This window comes from Cervus elaphus, chromosome 1 (genome assembly GCF_910594005.1).
Source record: "Cervus elaphus chromosome 1, mCerEla1.1, whole genome shotgun sequence".
NCBI classification, from domain to species: domain Eukaryota; kingdom Metazoa; phylum Chordata; class Mammalia; order Artiodactyla; family Cervidae; genus Cervus; species Cervus elaphus.
Genome location: NC_057815.1, coordinates 53,451,035 through 53,470,945, shown reverse-complemented (window position 1 = coordinate 53,470,945; position 19,911 = coordinate 53,451,035). Strand labels below are relative to the sequence as shown.

General features: G+C 45.4%; 1 protein-coding gene across 2 annotated transcripts in view; it reads left to right on the top strand.

Annotated features, from left to right (window-relative positions):
- PARVA (parvin alpha) overlaps positions 1 to 19,911 on the top strand; it is a 172,480-nt gene that overhangs the window by 96,991 nt on the left and 55,578 nt on the right. Inside the window, exons 2-5 of one of the 2 annotated variants that reach the window (XM_043902827.1) lie at positions 5,796 to 5,885; positions 5,967 to 6,037; positions 8,950 to 9,052; positions 12,989 to 13,069. In XM_043902827.1, coding sequence (XP_043758762.1) covers positions 5,796 to 5,885; positions 5,967 to 6,037; positions 8,950 to 9,052; positions 12,989 to 13,069 — 345 coding nt within the window. The remainder of the gene's footprint in view (positions 1 to 5,795; positions 5,886 to 5,966; positions 6,038 to 8,949; positions 9,053 to 12,988; positions 13,070 to 19,911) is intronic. The other variant, XM_043902835.1, reaches the window with a different exon arrangement.

Below are 19,911 nucleotides of genomic sequence, written 5' to 3'. Positions count from 1 at the left end.
CTTATTCACCCTTTGTTCTTCCACCCTGTTTCTCCCGTGTGCACCCTATATTCCCAGTGTTCAGGCATAATTACTGCTCTCTCAGTAGCTGCCCTGTTTGTCTACATTTTGCTGTTTATATACAAGGTGTGCTTTTTGTGAGGCACCTGTGTTGGATGAAAATTTAAGTTTTTCAAAGTCCGGTTCACGTGTCCGCCTGAGAATCCTTCCCAGTCTTCCCCATCTAAAGTTAACCTTGTTGCCCCCACCACTGAGCTCCCACAGCCCTCTGTTACATGTATCTCATCCGAGTGCAGCGTACTGCCCACTGTGTTTCTCTGTGCCTGCCTCCCCCACCAGAACAGATTGAGGCAGACTCCTGTCAAATCCCCAAACCCAGGGCTAGCACAGGGTTTGCTTCAAAGGAGGTGCCCAGTAGTGTGTATCGGTCAAATGAATGAAATTACTAGCTTTGCACAAATGGACCCTTTTGTACCCTTAGAACCCTCTGTCTATTCTGCTTACCATACTCGTTTTCCATCTGGTATTCTTTAGGCCCTTGTATGTATATGCTGGAGTATAAGAGATATATGCAGCTATTCTGTTTCTCATAGAAAAAAAGGAAGGGAAAATTACTGTTCTTTGTAGACCTACTGTCTTCATCCATCAACTTTATAATCTTGGTGTCCCATGCACCGATTAGGGAGTTACGGCTCCAAGCCCCAGAAAACACCAGCTCAGCTGACTTAAATAAAAAAAGAACTTCCTTTATCACTTATAACAAGATACAAAAAGCTAGGGTGGCTCTAGGAATGGTGGCCTAGCAGTATCAACAAGAACTCCTTTCTTTCTTCCCTGCCAACCTTAACGTATGAGCTTCCTCTTTGGGCAGACTTAACCTCATGACTACAAATCTAGGCATAACATCCTGAAGCAGTAATGGTTAGAAGGAGAAAGATACCTTCTCTTCCTTGAGCCTCTTTTTTAAATGAAGGACAATTTTTCTAGAAGGTTCTAGAAATTTCCAGTCACAGCTCTTTGACCAGAATTGTGTTACATGACAATGCTTGAGCCAGTCACTGCTAAAGGAATTGAGATTATCATGATTAGCTTAACTCAATCGAAATCTCACCTAGAGGCATGGTGGTGGGGGGGGGGGGGGAGCGGTTTGTGCAGTGTATACTGGAACAAAATGAGAGAGTATTATTTCATCAGAGAGAGAGAAAAAATAAAATCAATATTGGGGAAGAAACTAATAGTGTCAGCTACACCTTTGTTTTAAACAAAATTGTTTTCTACCACATTTCGAAGTCACATGTTTTAAGTTGCCAACATAAGGTCCCATGGCTGATTAAAAAGAGAAGTAGGATTCAAATCCAGGTCTTTCAGACTTCAAAGCCCATCCATGTACTTGTTCTGCTGCACGGCTGGACCCGGAGTCACGCTGTGTTTCCCAGAAAAGCCAGGCTCCCTCCCTCATGGTGAGCGCTTCAGGAGTTGAGGCAATTGCCCTGCTCTCCCAAGCCCGACCTTCAGCTGGGCATTTAATCTGTTTATTAAGTTATGACTAATGGCGCCGCGAGACACCGAAGGCTGCACATTCAGACCTAGTTTTAGATTGTTAGAGGAGGTTCGGGGGAAAACATCTTATTCATATTCTATGCCGAGAAAATTCAATTGCAGCTCTTTCTCTTTCAGAGTGCAGGGCGGGCGAGGGGCTTCTGCTGGGTCCTGCTTTGGTTTAACAGAAACGAAACCTCCAAAGCACGTGGGCTGATTTGGGAACGTGGCCACTAATGCAGCCCCATGGGGCGGGGGGCCAAGCCTGAGCCGGGCAGTTTGCATATTCACTTTTACAAACAGTTGGCTCCGAGTCAGCAGTTAATGGGATGGGAATGACGTTCCTGTACCAAATCATTTCCTGAAAAAAAAAAAACATTTCCAATTGCAAACATATCTCAGCCTTTCTTCTCGGGTTTGTTTTGTCTCTGTGAGTGAATTAAAGAGGCAGGGCAGAGGGGAGTGTTTCTGACTAGGGATTTTTCATCTGAAAACATTTTTAACAATGATCTACACAGAAAAAGAGGTCCTGTTCGGACCCACATGTAGGAGCCGTGGCTGCAAATATGGTGTCTCTAGTCACACGTTAGAGGTATAAATATCTCTACATTCACAGATTGGCTCTTACTGGTCAACAGTCTTGGGACAGAGGTCGCTTTCTTCTCTTTACAAAAAGTAAGCTGGAAATGCTGCCCTAGAAATGTGCCCACACACGCACACACAGGATCAGGCCAAAGTATGATTTTCCTCCCCTAAGGACAGGCTGAAAGTCTTCTTTGCATGCTGTACACAGCTTTGGTAAATTGTGCTTCAACTTATAACCTGTGCAGTGGAAGGGTAGTCTTAACAGGTTCATTCATTTATTCAACAAATGGTCCTTGAGTGCTTATCATTTTAAGTAATAATTGCAGATATTACATAGCTCTTAACCAGGTACCAGACACTCTTCTAAATGTTTTACATGTATTAACTCATTTAAACTTCTCAACAACTCTAGGAGGTAGACAATATTATTATCACCCCCATTGTGCAGATAAGGAAACTGAGGTGTAAGATGGATGAGCTTGTCCAAAGTCACGTACTGGTAAGTGGTAGAACCTGGATTTGAATGTAGGCAGTCTGACTCCTCTTCGGAGATCTAATATCGAACAAAAGAGAAAAAGTGCCAGTCTTTCCACAGCTTACATTCTGCTGAGGAGGGGATAGATAATAAATATAGAAATAATAGTTATTTCAGATTGTGATGGGTGCTAGGGAGAAAATACAACACAAGAGGGAGGCAGGGGGCTATTCAGAGGGTCTTGTAGGTCTTAGGAAGGAATTAGGGTTTTATTCTGAGTATAATGGGAATTCCCAGGTGGCAGTAGTAAAGAATCCTCCTGCAATGCAGGAGATGCAGATTCAACCCCTGGGTCAGGAAGATCCCCTGGAGAAGGAAATGGCGACTCTCCCCAGTATTCTTGCCTGGGAAATCCCATGGACAGAGGAGCTTGGCAGGCTACAGTCCAGAGGGTCACAAAAGAATCAGACATGACTGAGCAACTAAGCATGCACATGAGGGGAAGCCACAGGAAGGCATAAAGCAGGAGAATGTATGATCGTGTTTACGTCTTTATAGATCATTCTGATTGTGCCCTAGGAAGTAGACTGGCATGGGGAAAATGCATCAGAAAGCAGTGGGCAGGTTAGAAGGTGGTTCTGGTTATTTAGGTGAAAGATAACAGTGGCCTGAACCAGAATGATGATGATGGAGCTGGTGAGAAGTGGTTGGAATAGGGTCCTGTCTTGGAGGTGGAACCCAGAAAACTTGCCAATGTATTGGCTGCAAACAGTGAGGAAAAGAAGAAGGGAAGGGTGATTCGTCAGATTTTGGCTTGAACTCTTGTGCAAATGGTAGTGCCATTTACTGAGGAGGATAAGAAGGAAGGTGGACAAGTCTTGTTACAGTGGAGGTAAGGGTACTGAAGAACATGTGTTCTGTTTTGAATGTATACATTTGAGATCTCCATTAGTAGACAAAAGAGGAGATATTGAGTGAGTCTGGAGCTCAGGGTCAGGCCTAGGCTAGAGATTTTGTTTGTTTTTATTTGTTTCTGGTTCTTGTTTTAATAATGAGTTAACTGTTGTTTTCACAGCCCAATGAGGCTGGGCAAATAAAACCACTCAAAAGAATAAATTAGGACATAGCTTGGTTGTTTTTGTACATGAAAAATATCTAGGAAGAGGTGTCATTTCTATCCTATCCCTGATTTTGTTGCCTTGAATTCAGTTTTAGATAATAAAATCTTATTAACTTTAAAAATATATAATACAGCATACATCAGGCTGGAGATTTAAATTTGGATATCATCAGCATTTGGATCTATGGGATCAGCCAGGATAGCACCATCCAACTGAATCTTCTGTGATAATGGAAATCTACATCTGCAGTGTCCAGCAGGGTGCCACCTGCCCCATGGGGGCCACTGAGCACTTGAAATGTGACAGGTGGAACTAAGAAACTGAGTTATTAATTCATTTAAACTTCAATAGCTGCATGTGGTTAATGGCTACTGTATCGGACAGCACATACCTGGTGGCAGGGTGGGGTGGGATGGAATATACAGGTGGAGAAGGTTCTGGGCAAGAGCTAGTCTCTTCACTGGCCACTTAACCCAGTCTCACACCCACACTGAAACATAACTTTATTTCCACTTCCCATTGCCTGGGTAGTGATGCTTGTTAAGTGGTAGAAATCTTGCTTCTTTGTGAGAAACAGCCTGGAAACAAAAGCAAACTGCTAGTCCTAGGAGGAGTGCTAGGAGACATTATAAAGTCTAAAGAAGCAATTGTGCTTTGCTGGAAAGCAAATGCAAGCACCTATTTATAGAATCATTTAAACCTTGAAAGTGTCGCTTATATTTTTCAATTATGTTTGGTGGGGGGAATTATATAGACTGGTGGGTGTCTGGATTTGGAGATTCAAGATGGTGCCTGGCTGATATCCCATCTGAATGTCAAGAGCCCACAGCAACAGGACTGAATACCAGCTTCATAATGCGAGTTGTGTCTAGGGCAGAGTGGGTTTCACTCCCTTTGTTAGGCAATCTCACTCCCCATCCAACTGCAACCATCAGTGACGTCTGCTAAAATGAAAGAACTCTTTGTAAGCAGCTGCCTGTGCTTAAGAGTACTTGCAAGTGTATGCTGGCAATGGGTGAGGCCAGAGTCAATACAAAAAAATAAAATGGAAAGATGGGACATTGCTTTTACTAAGGTTGATTGCAGCTGCCATATCACCTCTTTAAGAACTGTTTGGTGACCAGCTCCTTCAGAGGAAATGGTTGTTCTGTGCTTAATTGGTGCAAAGGAATTGCCCAAACTGGAATTGAGTAGAACTGAGGGGATTTGAGCCACTGCTTTTAGGAGAGGTAATAATCCAAGGTCAGTGCTCAGCAAAGGGCCATCACACAACTGGTTTTGTGGTAGGAATTTGTTTTTTTTGTTTTTTTTTTTACTAAGGCTAGGGGGTGGGGGTCAGTGGATGGAGAGGGTGGACTGGAAGTCTCTAGTTGTCACTGACCTCTTGTTATTTTTCTTGAGAACAGTGGAATTGTAGACTTCTAAGATTTGGGAAAGTATAAAAGAACTTGATGGTCACCTATCCAGCTTTTGATGTTCAGCTGAGGGAACGGGCCTGGAGAAGTGAGGTGCCTGACCCCAGGGCCCATGACTCATGACTCCGTATGGTTGAAGGGATAAATCAGTGCTGGATGGGAGGAGGAGGGTGGGAAGGAGGGAGGGAGGGAGGAAAATGTCCGAAAAAATACACAGGAGCCAATTCAGGAGAGAAGTCAGGGGAGGGTTGACCTGAGGATGGAAAAGGCCTCAGCGTGGGGACCTCGTGTATCCAGTCAGCAGAGACTTGTCAAGCGTGCACTTTGCACCGGACGGCAAGCCCTTGAAGGAGGGACAAGAGGGAGGCATGGCAGAGACTTAAGAAAGGCATCAGTGCTCACTTCGCTTCCATTTATTCCAAGATCATTTCTGAAAGGAGGCAGATTTCCATGCCTGATTTTTCTAGAAAAGCGAGTGAGATGACAGTCAGAAGGAGTGAGATGAAGGGGACAGTTTGGTCCTTCTAGCAAGGAGAGGCAGGAATCAGATGCAAGCTGCATCACAGCTGCAGGCTAACCTTGATGCTTTCGTTTCTCAATCTGCATCAATGTGGAACACGGCTACGGGCTGCTGCATAACGCTGTGCTTCCTTCTTACAGTGTCCGAGCTTCAGGAGGAAGGCATGAACGCCATCAACCTGCCCCTCAGCCCCATCCCCTTCGAGCTGGACCCTGAGGACACGATGCTGGGTAATGGGGTCTCTTGTTCTCTGTGGGTTAGCCTGATGCCTTCAGAGCGACCACCTCGCTGACTGCCTTTTCTTTTTAAAGAGGAGAATGAAGTGCGAACGATGGTGGATCCCAACTCACGCAGCGACCCCAAACTTCAGGAATTGATGAAGGTAAGAGGAAATTAGAAGGGGCTTCAGGTGCCTCCCGACTCCACAGGTGTCTCTAGACCAGTCACCCTGTGTAGGCGCCACTTGAGCCACTGCAGAGAGAACAGAAATCCACAGCAGTCCCTGGCCACAGGCAGCTTGCAGTCCAGAAGGCGGACATCTACAGGTTAACAGAGGTGGGACATAACAGGTGGCCAAGGAATGGTATTGACCATAGGCACTGGAGAATTTAGTGCAAAAAACACATTTGCCAGGATCTTATCACTCACACAGTCCTTTCACCGCATTTCCCAAGGACCCTCATAAGTACCCTCTGAAGTTGGATCATCTCCATCTCTTTTATAGATGAGGAAACTGCATCTCAGAAAAGCCAGGTGATTGTTCATTTATAGTCATGGCTTGAGTGGAGGAGATGAGATTCAAACAGAAATGATTCAGATGAAATAACATACTGTGCATAAATGTACTTGGCACAGTGACTGACCAATGGTCACCCTCAAAAAATCTCTATTTCATCTCCCTTCTGCTTCCTCATCCTGTGTCTGTCTTCTTCAGCTTCTCCAAGCTGCACTTAAAACAGGACCAAAAGGCACTGGGTGCAGAGTGATTCACTCAAAATGCAAAGCTGAGTGTATCATTTTCCTGTCCAAAACCTGTGTGTAGCTTCCTATGAACTTCAGGTTGAAGCCCACAGTCCTGGGGGTGGTGTTTGACATCTGCATGCTCCAGCTGCCGCTTTAACCTCAAATCATCCCTGCTTCGCAAGGATGCTCCAAGGACGCCAGACCTGTTCGTGGTGGCTCCCGGTACACACCCACACACGGCATGCTTCCAGCTCTCCCACCACCAGGCCTTTGGTCGTGCAGTCCCTCTGCGCAGGCGCTCTACTTGCTCTTCGCCTGAAGCCGAAGCCGGGTCCCGTCCTTCAGGAAGCCCTCTCTAAAGCCCCGGGCTGTCACTCGGCCGCTCTGCGTGCTGCTGCGGTTCATGCATATACTTCTATCCTGTTGTCATCACATGATGTTCCAACTACTCACATACCTCTCGATCTCCTTCACTAAGTAGGGAGCTGCTTGGGGTTAAAGGTTGTCCTTTTTTTCTCATCAGGGACAATCTTTTTTTGTACCCTCAGGATCCAGCACAGAGCGACATATAGCAGATATTAATAAATGCTGGATGCATAGATGTTGGATGGATGAAGGAGAGAAGGGAGGGAAGGGGAAGGGGAGGAGGGAGGGAGGAAGCATGGAAGCTCCTGCCGAAAGCCAGTAGAGCAATGTGCTTTGAAAGCCCGAGCCTCCACTCAAGGGTGGAAATCTAGCCCAGCTCCTGCCTGTGTTGTAAAGGCAATCTGCTTATGCTGAGTCAAAGAAGTCAGACACAAAAGGTGATGCTCTGGGACCGCCCTGGCAGTCCACTGGTTAAGACTGCACGCTTCCACTGCAAAGGGGTGTGGGTTCAATCCCTGATTGGGAACTAAGATCCCACATACCACGTGGCATGGCCCAAAAACAAAAAAGGGTGATGTTCCGGTTAGGTGAAATGGTCAAAAAGTCCGAACTGTAGTGCTTGCCTGAAGCTTGTGATCAGGAGCGGTGACTGAGCGCAGAGAGACCAGGGGGACCTTCTTAGGGTGAGGGAACTGTTCTGTGTCTTGATTGTCGTTGTGGTTATACAACCGTGTACAGTGACCAAAAGTCATCACACTGTATACTTAAGATTGGTTAATTTTACTGTATATGAATAATACCTTCATAAATAAAGCAAGAGGTTGAAATTAAAAAGGCAGTGGCCTTGTGCAAGCTTCAGTTTCCTTACCTGAAAAACGAAACTGATGCTACCTGCCTCTCGGGATGCCGTGTGGATTAACTGAGTGACTGGTCACCTGGAATGCCTCTGCTGGATGCCTGATGCACAGAGGCTAAGACACGGGCCCCGGAGGACACTGCACAGCCCCACTGAGAGGGAGCCTGGCGCAGGGAGGAGAACGTGTGCTGTGTGTAGAGTGAGGTGGACAAGAGTGGCTATTCCTGTCCCTGCCCACAGTTAGCTCTGGGACCTTGGGCCATGCTCACCTCTGTGTTTGGTTTTACCTCCGGAACATAGGGGTGACAGTAACCATCTGGCCAGATGTCGTAACGGGAGAGTGCTTTATTTATTAATGAGATCTGCCCTTACTGGACGTTTGGCCCTTGCTGTATGTAAATCCTTTCTTTTTTTCCCTGATATGGGTTTTGGTTTTTGGCCACTCGGTGTGGCATGTGGGATCTTAGTTCCCTGACCAGGGATCAGACCCATGCCCCCTGCAGCGGAAGTGTGGAGTCCTAACTGCTGGACCACCAGGGAGACCCTGTGATTCTTTTCCACCACCTAGTGTGGGAGGTGCCTTCACCTTCCACTATAGAGGTGGGGAGTCAGAGGTTCAGAGCAGATAACTAGCTTGCTGTAGATTCATAAATCACAGAGATATACACACAGTGGTTCATGGATGACAGAGGTACATACACACACACACATAACAGTCTGTCGATCCCAGAGATGCACAAATTATTTTAGTAGGTAAAGTGAGGGTTTCAACCCCAGTTTGCATGACTCCAAAGCCCATCCTGTCCTGCCTACAAAGTCACACAGCCAAGCACTGTGTGAACGTTCTTGCCATTCGGGGAAGGGAAGGTAGGGGCCAGAGGTGTTAGCAGAGACACTGGTGCCACCAGCACTAGCAGAGCCTATACCTGCAGGTTAACAGGAGTGTTGGGCTCACACTCACAGCTGCTGGACACATACTCAGGCGTGTGGATAATTCTGCTCCTTTCAAAATCTGAAGTTCATTCAAATTTTAACTGTCCAGGATGAGATCACTGGTGTACAAGGAAACACCCTATGACTCTTCTCTTATTCTCTCTCTCTCTGGGTAGGTATTAATTGACTGGATTAACGATGTTTTGGTCGGAGAAAGAATCATTGTGAAAGACCTCGCTGAAGATTTATATGATGGCCAAGTCCTACAGAAACTTTTTGGTAAGAGGAGAGTTGAATGTCGAGCAGTGGGTGTCTTTAAATCTAGTTTGGAGCTGTTCTCCGGTCACAATAGTTCACCTGGAATGGAATAGGGATGGGTAGCCTTGGGCTAGCAGACCAGTGAAATGTACTCTTGGGAGTGTTTTACATGAACACATTGCAAAGGGAGGCTTTGGGGCCAGACAGGATTGCTCCGCCTAGCAGCTGAGAATCACCAGCTCGGCAGATGACAGGACTCCACTGCGCACTGAAAACATGCCTCACCTTGTCCAGAAAATTGTGCACCTGTGGCCTCTGTAGGTGTGTTTACATGTGCGTGGATCTGCGTGGGTGTGTTTGTATACATTTGTCACCTATAGACCTGTACATGTGTGTGTGTTTGCATGCATATATGTATACCTCTGTGATCTGTGGCCTTGTGCGTGTGTGTGTTCCTGTGTGTACCTCTCTCCAGTTGGTGCAAGTATGCAGGTGTGTGGACCTCTGTGACACTTGGCTCCCGTGTGTCTCCAGGTGTCTCGCCTCTGGCAGCGTATGCATCCCTGCATCAGTTCACAGCTGTTATGTGAAAGTGTGAGGCTGTTGGGGAAGGAAAGGAGACCTCCGGGTGACATTAGTGTTGAGAGGACAGATTCATCGTGACTAGATTCGGACTCCTCCTCTCTGTCCCCCACTTTCTGTCATCCTAACTGCTGCCCTAAGTTCTAGACTCTCCTTCTTAGCTTCCCACTAGGGCCTCACACTGAGCGCATCCCCTTTCCTAAGGATGTTTCTTTCCGTCTGAGTGAGTAGAACCCCGTCCTCTCTTCCCTGCCCCTCCGTGGCTGTGGGGCAGGGGGTCTTCACGGCCCCATTTCTTGCTCAGAATTCTCTCCCGCATCCCCTCCTCCCTGCCATTTTCACTTATCTGAATTGTTGAAACAATTTCTGAGCTCATCTCTTTGCCTCCCATCTCACCTCCTCCAACCCATTCCCCTTTGCAGGGGGGCTGCTGGTGGAGGAACCTTTTTTAACTGCAAGGCTCATTTTGTCGGTACTCGCTCTCCCGTACCCGTGGGACAAAGTCCAGACCTGTTAGCACAACATTCAGAACACTGCATCTGCCTTATCAGCCTCACCTCCAGTCACTCACACGTGTGGCTCATGCCGTGTAAAATGCTTAGAATCACACCTGACACACAGTGAGTGCCCAGTCAGTCCGTATCTTTTATCATTTCATTGGTAGTTATGCTATCTTGAACACCATGCCATATTATGACATACACTGGGCATAGTCACACCTCTTTTCTTTTATCTTCTCTTTTCTTCTGCCTCTGAGGCCCCTCTTCCTCCTTTATCCACTGAGATAAACCATTATCGCTTATTCTTCCTGTCTGTAGAGTCAACCAAACGTGCCTCCCCTTACGACATAGTCACATCTGGAAGAAACAGTCGTGTGTTCTTCTGTGTTCCCTCAGATATAGATATACACATGTGTATAAAGCATTCATGCTTTTATTATATAGATACATACACATGTACATAATATGTATGCCTTTGTTATATAGATATACACACATATATATAACATACATGCTTTTATGTTATAGATACATAAGACACATATACATAATATGTAAGCCTTTATTATTCCATTTGTTTGTAGCTGTTTATGTAAATGTATACCAGGGCTTCCCTGGTAGCTCAGCTGGTAAAGAATCTACCTACATTGCAGGAGACCGTGGTTCGATTCCTGGGTCAGGAAGATCCCTTGGAGGAGGGATAGGCTACCTACTCCGGTATTCTTGAGCTTCCCTGGTGGCTTAGATGGTAAAGAATCCACCTGTAATGCAGGAGACCTGGGTTCGATCCCTGGAATAGGAAGATACCCTGGAGGAGGGCATGGCAAGCCACTCCAATATTCTTGCCTGGAGAATCCCCATGAACAGAGGAACCTGGCAGGCTACAGTCCATGAGATCATAAAGAGTCAGGTACAACTGGGCGACTAAGCACACATGTATAAGTGTATGTAGGCTTCTCAAGGGGCAGGAGCCATGTCATATTCCTTTTTCCAGTCTTCTCCAGTAATAACACATTGCCCATCACTTAATCAATGTATACTGAACAAATGAATGAATAATATAAAATCTAGTAATGTCTAGGAAGCTAAGCTCATTTGGTACTCAAACATCAATATTAATGAGTATTAATATTTAAAGGCTCGTAAATGTAACTGAACACGGAAGGGAACGTGCTTTGGCACATGCAGATGTGGAAAAACCCTGAGCCTCACTGATCACCTCTCCTAGCATTTGTAGCTTTTAACTTCACCACCAAATTTCTAGCTGGGACCTGACACTGTCTGCAAGTGTTCTATGCTGGACTTTCCAAGCAGGGGTGGGACATGGCTGTGGGGTAATGGAACACGGTCATGAAGCAATCTCGCCTCTGGGAATGGTTACAAAACTGCCCAGCATCATCCATGCTGCCCCAAGTCAGGCATCAAGTACAGTCAGGTTAGACCACCTCAGATCTCAAACTTCACGTTGAAAAGGTGATTAAAAGCAGAACTGATGCCTTTTTTGTCAACCTAAGTGTGAGTTTAAGGCTAGACACACACATTCAGAAGCTACAGACAGCATGCCCACTGGAGAGAACTCGTTTGCAGTTTAAGATGTGCATCAGGAGCTCCTGGGAGCAATTGGTCTGGAGATGGGAGTTTTGGGTGACCCCTCTGACCTGGAGCTCCCCTCTGGCTATTTTCCTTTCTTCATGCCCAACCACATCTCTCAAAATAATGGTTGGCACTCCCTCTCCCCGCCTCCCCACCACTAAGCAGTCCCTCCCGAGGTACGGGCTGGCTGCCACCACCTTGCCGTCAACTTTTCCTTCCCACGTCACCAGTGTCACCTGAGAGTTCCTCTTCCGTGGTGACGTTTGCCCCTACTGAACGTCTCATCTGCCTTCCCCAACCCGACTGTTTCTGGGACCTCATGCTGCCCTGTTTCTCTTCCGCCTCTGACACCCGCTTCTCAGCCGTCCTCCTCTGTGCTTCTTTCCATAATGGTTGGCTTTCCTCCAGCTTCCATCCTTGGCCTCCTTCTCTTTTTCTTTCATACCTTCTTCCTGGGTGATTTCATCTGTCCCTACAGTTTCAACCATCAACTATATGCTCATCACCCTCAGATCTCTATCTCTGGAATAACTCTCTGAAGCTGTGAGAAGGTTCTCTCTTCCCAGCCTGCCCACCTGCATGTCACACAGGCACCTGTAACCCGCCTGCCCCGAACTCAGCTTACCTTCCTCCTCCCCAAACCCGTTTTGTTTTCCACCTTGAGGAATGCTATCACGAGCCCAGATTAGAAACCTGGGGGTAATCCTGAACTGCTCCTTCTTCCCTCATATTCTGTTGGTCACGGTTCTGACAACTGTATTCCCATATATACGTGTCAAACCCATCTCATGTCTCAATCAGCTAGAACACGTGCAGCATTTGTAAAAGTGCCTGGGTCACCGCGCACTAGGTCAGGGGTGGCTGTCAGCAATATTTTCCAACCCCACTGCTGTCTCCTTAGCTCAGAGCCTCATCATCTGTCTTAACTTCTCTGGGTCCAAACTCCTTTTCTTACATTAAGCTGTTTCCTGCCTCAGAAGCATTCTGAAGTTCTCCCAGATCTTCTTTATATTTCACAATTTGTTTCACCACTTAAACCCATAGCCCATGTGTCAGTGTTTCTTTAAAACTTCTTTATTTTGAAATAATTTTTAATAGAGTTGCAGAGACAGCCAAGAGGTTTCCCGTCTCCCTTTACTCAGCTTCCTCTAATGTCAACATCTTACCAAGCAGAGGGGAAGCATCAAAACTAAGAAATCAACCTCAGGACAGTGCTTAACCGAATCGCAGAATTTATTTGAATTTCACCAGTTTTTACATTCATGTCTTTTCTTGGTTCTAGGAGGTAAACCCAGAATCCCCCATTACATGCAGTTGTCACATCTCCTGTCGTTCATGACCTTGGCACTTTTGAGGAGGACTGGTTGGTTATTTTGCAGAATGGCCCCTAATCTGGGTCTGTCTGATGTGTTCTCATGATTCGAGTTGTATGTTTGAGGAGGGGTGCCACAGAGCTGATGTGTCCTCAGTGTATCATTTCAGGGCAGACACAGTGTTACCGTGACTGGTCACTTGTGACATTAACCTTGACCACTCAGTTAAGGTGGTGTTGGCCAGGCTTTCTTCACTATAAATTTTTACTATTTTTCTCTTTGTTATTAACTTATTTTCAGGGAGATACTTTTTTTTTTTTTTTCCAGTGGGTTTTGTCATACATTGATATGAATCAGACATAGATTTACACGTATTCCCCATCCCGATCCCCCCTCCCTCTCCACCCGATTCCTCTGGGTCTTCCCAGTGCACCAGGCCCGAGCACTTGTCTCATGCATCCCACCTGGGCTGGTGATCTGTTTCACCATAGTTAGTATACATGCTGTTCTTTCAAAACATCCCACCCTCACCTTCTCCCACAGAGTTCAAAAGTCTGTTCTGTACTTCTGTGTCTCTTTTTCTGTTTTGCATATGGGGTTGTCGTTACCATCTTTCTAAATTCCATATATATGTGTTAGTATGCTGTAATGTTCTTTATCTTTCTGGGCAGGGAGATACTTTAAGACTTTGAACATATCTTGTGTTTTCTTACACTCATCCCACTAACTATAATCGGTGGAACATGTCTGCTGGTTATTACTGTGGAAGTCTAGTGGAGGTTTTCTATTTTCCTATTCTCCCATTCCTTCTTCATTTATTAATTTGAAGTCTTCTCTAAGGATAAGACTTACATATGTATTCAGTATTTATTTATATTAATATGGATACAAAGATACTTAATTTATAATCATTCAGTTCAGTTCAGTCACTCAGTCGTGTCTGACTCTGCAACCCCATGAACTGCAGCAAGCCAGGCCTCCCTGTCCATCGACTCCTGGAGTTTACCCAAACTCATGTCCATTGAATCGGTGATGCCATCCAACCGTCTCATCCTCTGTCATCCCCTTCTCCTGCCCTCAATCTTTCCCAGCATCAGGGTCTTTTCAAATGAGTTAGCCCTTCGCATCAGGTGGCCAAAGTATTGGAGTTTCAACTTCAATATCAGTCCTTCCAATGAACACCCCAGACTGATCTCCTTTAGGATGGACTGCTTCGATCTCCTTGTAGTCCAAGGGACTCTCAAGAGTCTTCTCCAACACCACAGTTCCAAAGCATCAATTCTTCGGTGCTCAGATTTCTTTATAGTCCAACTCTCACATCCATACGTGACTACTGGAAAAACCATAGCCTTGACTAGACGGACGTTTGTGGACAAAGTAATGTCTCTGCTTTTTAATAGGCTGTCTAGGTTGGTCATAACTTTTCTTCCAAGGAGTAAGCGTCTTTTAATTTCATGGCTGCAATCACTATCTGCAGTGATTTTGGAGCCCAAAAAATAAAGTCTGACACTGTTTCCACTGTTTCCCCATCTATTTGCCATGAAGTGATGGGACCAGATGCCATGATCTTCAGTTTTCTGAATGTTGAGCTTTAAGCCAAACTTTTCACTCTCCTCTTTCACTTTCATCAAGAGGCTCTTTAGTTCTTCTTCACTTTCTGCCATAAGGGTGGTGTCATCTGCATATCTGAGGTTATTGATATTTCTCCCAGCAATCTTGATTCCAGCTTGTGCTTCATCCAGTCCAGCGTTTCTCATGATGTACTCTGCATGTAAGTTAAATAAACAGGGTAACAATACACAGCCTGTCGTACTCCTTTTCCTATTTGGAACCAGTCTGTTGTTCCTTGTCCAGTTCTAACTGTTGCTTCCTGACCTGCATACAGGTTTCTCAAGAGGCAGATCAAATGGTTCTGGTATTCCCATCTCTTTCAGAATTTTCCAGTTTATTGTAATCCACACAGTCAAAGGCTTTGGCATAGTCAATAAAGCAGAAATAGATGTTTTTCTGGAACTTTCTTGCTTTGTCGATGATCCAGTGGATGTTGGCAATTTGATCACTGACTCCTCTGCCTTTTCTAAAACCAGCTTGAACACCTGGAAGTTCATGGTTCACATATTGCTGAAGCCTGGCTTGGAGAATTTTGAGCATTACTTTACTAGCATGTGAGATGAGTGCAATTGTGTGGTAGTTTAAGTATTCTTTGGCATTGCCTTTCTTGGGGATTGGAATGAAAACTGACCTTTTCCAGTCCTGTGGCCACTGCTGAGTTTTCCAAATTTGCTGACATACTGAGTGCAGCACTTTCACAGCATCATCTTTTAGTATTTGAAATAGCTCAACTGAAATTCCATCACCTCCACTAGCTTTATTTGTAGTGATGCTTCCTGAGGCCCACTTGACTTCACATTTCAGGATGTCTGGCTCTAGGTGAGTGATCACACCATGATTACCTGGGTCGTGAAGATCTTTCTTATACAGTTCTTCTTTGTATTCTTGCTACCTCTTCTTAATATCTTCTGCTTCTGTTAGGTCCATACCATTTCTTATGATCATTACAAACGTTGTAATCATTATTATCATCATTCTTGGTTTGTTCATATACTTCCAGCTTTGACCACTGGGAGCTCTTTTTAGTTAACTCCAAGCACCTCCTGGACATACTGCCCTTTATTTATTTATTTTTTTTTTTTCCTGAGCATTTTCTTACTTTCTAATATCATAAGATGCTCCAGGCTCATCTTATATTTCACTTTTATTCTGACCCTAGAATCAACTACTTCTCCAAGGAGGCCCAGTGTCTTGAATTTGAGAATGGTGTTTAAGAAGTCAATATCTGGGTGTATGACTTAGTGTTTTGAAATTGCTCTTTGTTGCTCAAATACACAGCCATGTGTAAGTACAGTACTATTACCTGGTGGTACCAAGGTGAATCAGGCATGAACATTTCCAGAAATATAGCTTCAAATTGTACTGGGGCTGGGCATGGCGAGTAGGAGGGAACTGAGTTTGGGATTAATAAACTAACTATTAAATACTGACACTTAGAAAAGATAAAATGGCATAGGGACCGCCAGGAGGCCAGATATGCCAAGTCACATCTTGGGAGCAGAATACAGATCTGGAATCTGGGTATCCATGCTGATGATATCGTGCAGCAAGGGCTCAACTCAGAAATGAGCAAGATGCCAAGGCAGGGATCTCTGGACCAACAGGTGTGTTTGTGTATGTGGTGTGTGGTGTGTGTTATTGTTACGGTGAAATTCTGAATAGGTGAGCATCCATGAGGTGACAGGTGGACTGTCTGGCTGGGTGCTCTCTGATCATGAGCTTTCAGGGGGCAGCAGCATACCTGGTGCTCCTCTGTGTGGCCAGATGCCACTTGCTCAGCATCAGTGCCTGGTCTGCTTGCCTTTCTGAGTCCCTAGGCATACCTGGGAAATTCTTCTGGCATAGCCTTCTGCTGGTCCTTCTTTCCAAGCTGCCTAACCCAGCTGCCCATTGCTGCCTCTGTCGTCTGCATCTTCCCTCTTGTCCTGGCAGCAGAGCTGACGAGGTTTTCCTGAAAGGAGATACTGAAACAAGGACGTAGGTGGAAGAAGTTTATGTGAGGGGTAATCTTAGGAAATACAAGTAACCAAGTGGAGAATGTAAGAAAGGAAGAGAGAAACACCATTAAGTGTGCATTGATAAGGATGACAGCTCTGTTTGCAACCAAGGCTCAGGGCTGCAGGGGTCCCTCTGAGAAACCAGGTGACACTACCCATCAAAATCAGGAAAGGGAGCAGGAACGTTTATCCTGTGGCTCCCATCACTGTGCGGTTGAGGACTGTGTAGGAATTAAGAACCCCTGGATTGTACTCCTAGTAGAAAAGGAGAGAGCTTCAGGGCTAGAGACAGGAACCATCAGCATGCTGAGAGCTGCCTGCAGTGGCAGGTGAACGCAGGGAGTTCTGGAAAGGGGTATCAGCATCATCTAGGAAGACCAGAGGGTGCAGCTTCTGCTGTAAGGCTGCTCCTCCCGACACCGGCCATTTCTCTGTACCCTTGCTGTAGCCACGTGGGAAAAATCAGCTGCTGGCCACTCTGGCCTGCCTCTGCATGGTACCTCATCCTGGGCTCTCAGAGCAGTGGGCAGCCCTTCCCACACCTCAGAACAAAAGCTTCCCACCCCACCCCCAAAATGAAGAAGTTTCTCCCTACCCTGTGCAAAACTTCACCTCATCTTTTATCCCGGGATTAGCCTCTTCCCAGGGCTACACAGGTGGCGCTACTGGTAAAGAACCTGCCTGCTAGTGCAGGAGATGCCAGAGATGTGGGTTTGATCCCTGGATCAGGAAGATCCCCTGGAGTAGTGTTCTACTCTAGTATTCTTGCCTGGAGAATTCCATGGACATAGGAGCCTGGCGGCCTGCAGTCCATGGGGTCTCAAAGAGTCTGACATGACTGAGCACGCACTCAGAGACTCTTCTCAGGTTAACTGATAGATGTAACATCCTCAGTTCCCCTGGGTGTACTCTTACCCCAATGCACCAGTAACAGAGTCTCAGAATGGCCCAAAGGTGGGACACATTTCCCAGCGTCTCACTATGCAGGAGCATCCATGGACACCTTGCTATATTTGCATTCCCAACACCAAGGCAGTAGATGTGACTGAGTGAGCGAGGCAGGAGGCAAAGGATTCAAGGGAAATGCTTACCCCAGATCATCATTCCATTTGACCGTGGGCTGCTACCTGTTGCTTATTGAGGTTTTCTGACTTGGGACAGCTCTGCCAGTTTCCTTATGGCATGTTTGATTCCCCTGATCCCTGTCTATGAACATGTGTGTGTAACTGGGAACAGAAAAAGCCTGTTCTGAGAGATGCAAGCCATAAGGCTCTCCCTTCTGGTTTTCACAATTGCATAGGACTGAAATAGGATATCTTCTTCAAGCATGAGACCGTAAGGGTCTCTGCAGGAGTGTTTTTAGTTTTGTGTTGGGTGTCTGTGTGTGTGTCTTTTCCCCTGGGCAACCCTAAAGAGTATATATCTTACACCGACCTTAATCTAGCCAATTAATATTCATCGAGCAATAGCCATTTAATTTGCTATGTGCTACTGCTGAGTGTAGGGCTGTAGAGGTAAGTACATCACAGTGCCACCTTCAGAAACTTCAGCCTGGTACTATAAAGGGCTATGGGCTATCAAGCTGAAGATTTAGAAAGGCATCATGAAAGAGGGGACATTTTGAATCAGGCCTTCTGGAAGGAGCAGAATTTCAGCCAGATGAAGGAGGAGAAGAACATTCTAGTAAAAAATGTTGCTGGTAAGCCCCTGTAGATTTCTCTGTGAGTGAAGAGAGAGTGTCAAAGAGACAGGAGCACATCCGATGACCATCAGGATTGGTTGAGTGGGGTATGTGGTGAGCAAAGAAGATGGGACCTAGCAACCAGACCTCGGTTTCTGACACTGGTCTCCAATAATAGAAACCAGGGCCTCTGGAGTATCGGCGACTCTAAGACTGGAGCTAGGCATACGAATGAGCCTGTAGCATCTTGCAGTGCAGAAAGAGGCACTAAGGAAAAATATACACATGTGTATGGGGCAGCATGTTGAAAGTGTTTAGGGCCCATGTGAAATAGTTCCCAATGGCTAAATTAAAGCAAGAAAATGAGTGACAATATTGGATTATAACCCAAAGTCTAAAATAAATAGCCTTTAAGTTCATATTGATATCAGTAAATAGCTGAACAGATAATGAAGGAGAAGTGACAAATCTTTACAGAATAATTCCAAATAAGTTATTAATTTATAACTCCTTCAAGGAAGTAGAAGTTAACTCCCCACCCTTGAAATGGACTGAATTTAGTGACTGGCTTCCAGTGATTAGGGTATGGAGGAACCTCAAGCAGACACTACTTTGGCCAAATCAAGGTTAGCATCTCCAGTGATAACTCACATCCATAGCATGTACCCTTGATAGGATGCAATGAAAAGGGCCCTTCACCTCTGTGGTCTTCCTCTCCCAAATCTCCAGTCTAACCATGAGAAAAACAGAAAAATACCACAGTATCCCTCAAAACTGTCAAAGTTTTGAAGAAACAGGTATCTCTGGGGAAAAAAAAATGATCCTAGAAGAGAAGAGTTAAGGCAGGTAATGAGGAGGGGTGAACAGAAAAAGACAGTAGGGAAAACTAATGAAACCCAAATAAATTAGCTAATAGTCATGTACCAGTGTCAGTTCATTAGTTGTGATAAATGTACCATAGTAATGTAAACTAGGTTAAAGATAGGTGAACCTGGGTTTAGAATGTAGGAACTATCTGCACTGTCATTTCAGCTTTTCTATAAATCTGTAAACCACTCTAAAATGAGAAATTTGTTTAAAGGAACATGAGCTTGCCTCATAGAAGGCCTTTGCACTAAGAATTTTAAACTATATTCAGTGAGCAGTGGTCACTGTTGATGGCTTCTAAGCATAATGGCACCATCAGAAATAGGAGCAGCAAGAGGATTGCTTAGAGGCAGTAGAAGAAACTCCAGCAAAGCATCTTTTTACAAGATAATGATGGTGTCAAACTAGAGGAGTGGTAGTAGGAAAGGAAAAGCTCCAAGAGAACCTGTTGTTGTTCAGTCGCTAAGTCCTATCTGACACTTTGAAACCCCGTGAACTGCAGCACACCAGACTCCCCTGTCCTTCACTATCTCCCTGAGTTTGCTCAAACACGTGTACTGAATCAATGATGTCATCCAACCATCTCATCCTCTTTTGCCCCCTTCTCTTGCCCTCAATCTTTTCTAGCATCAGGGTCTTTTCCAAAGAGTCAGCTCTTCCCATCAGGTGGCCAAAGTATTAGAGCTTCAGTTTTAGCTGAAGTCTTTCCAGTCCGTCCAATGAATATTCAGGGTTG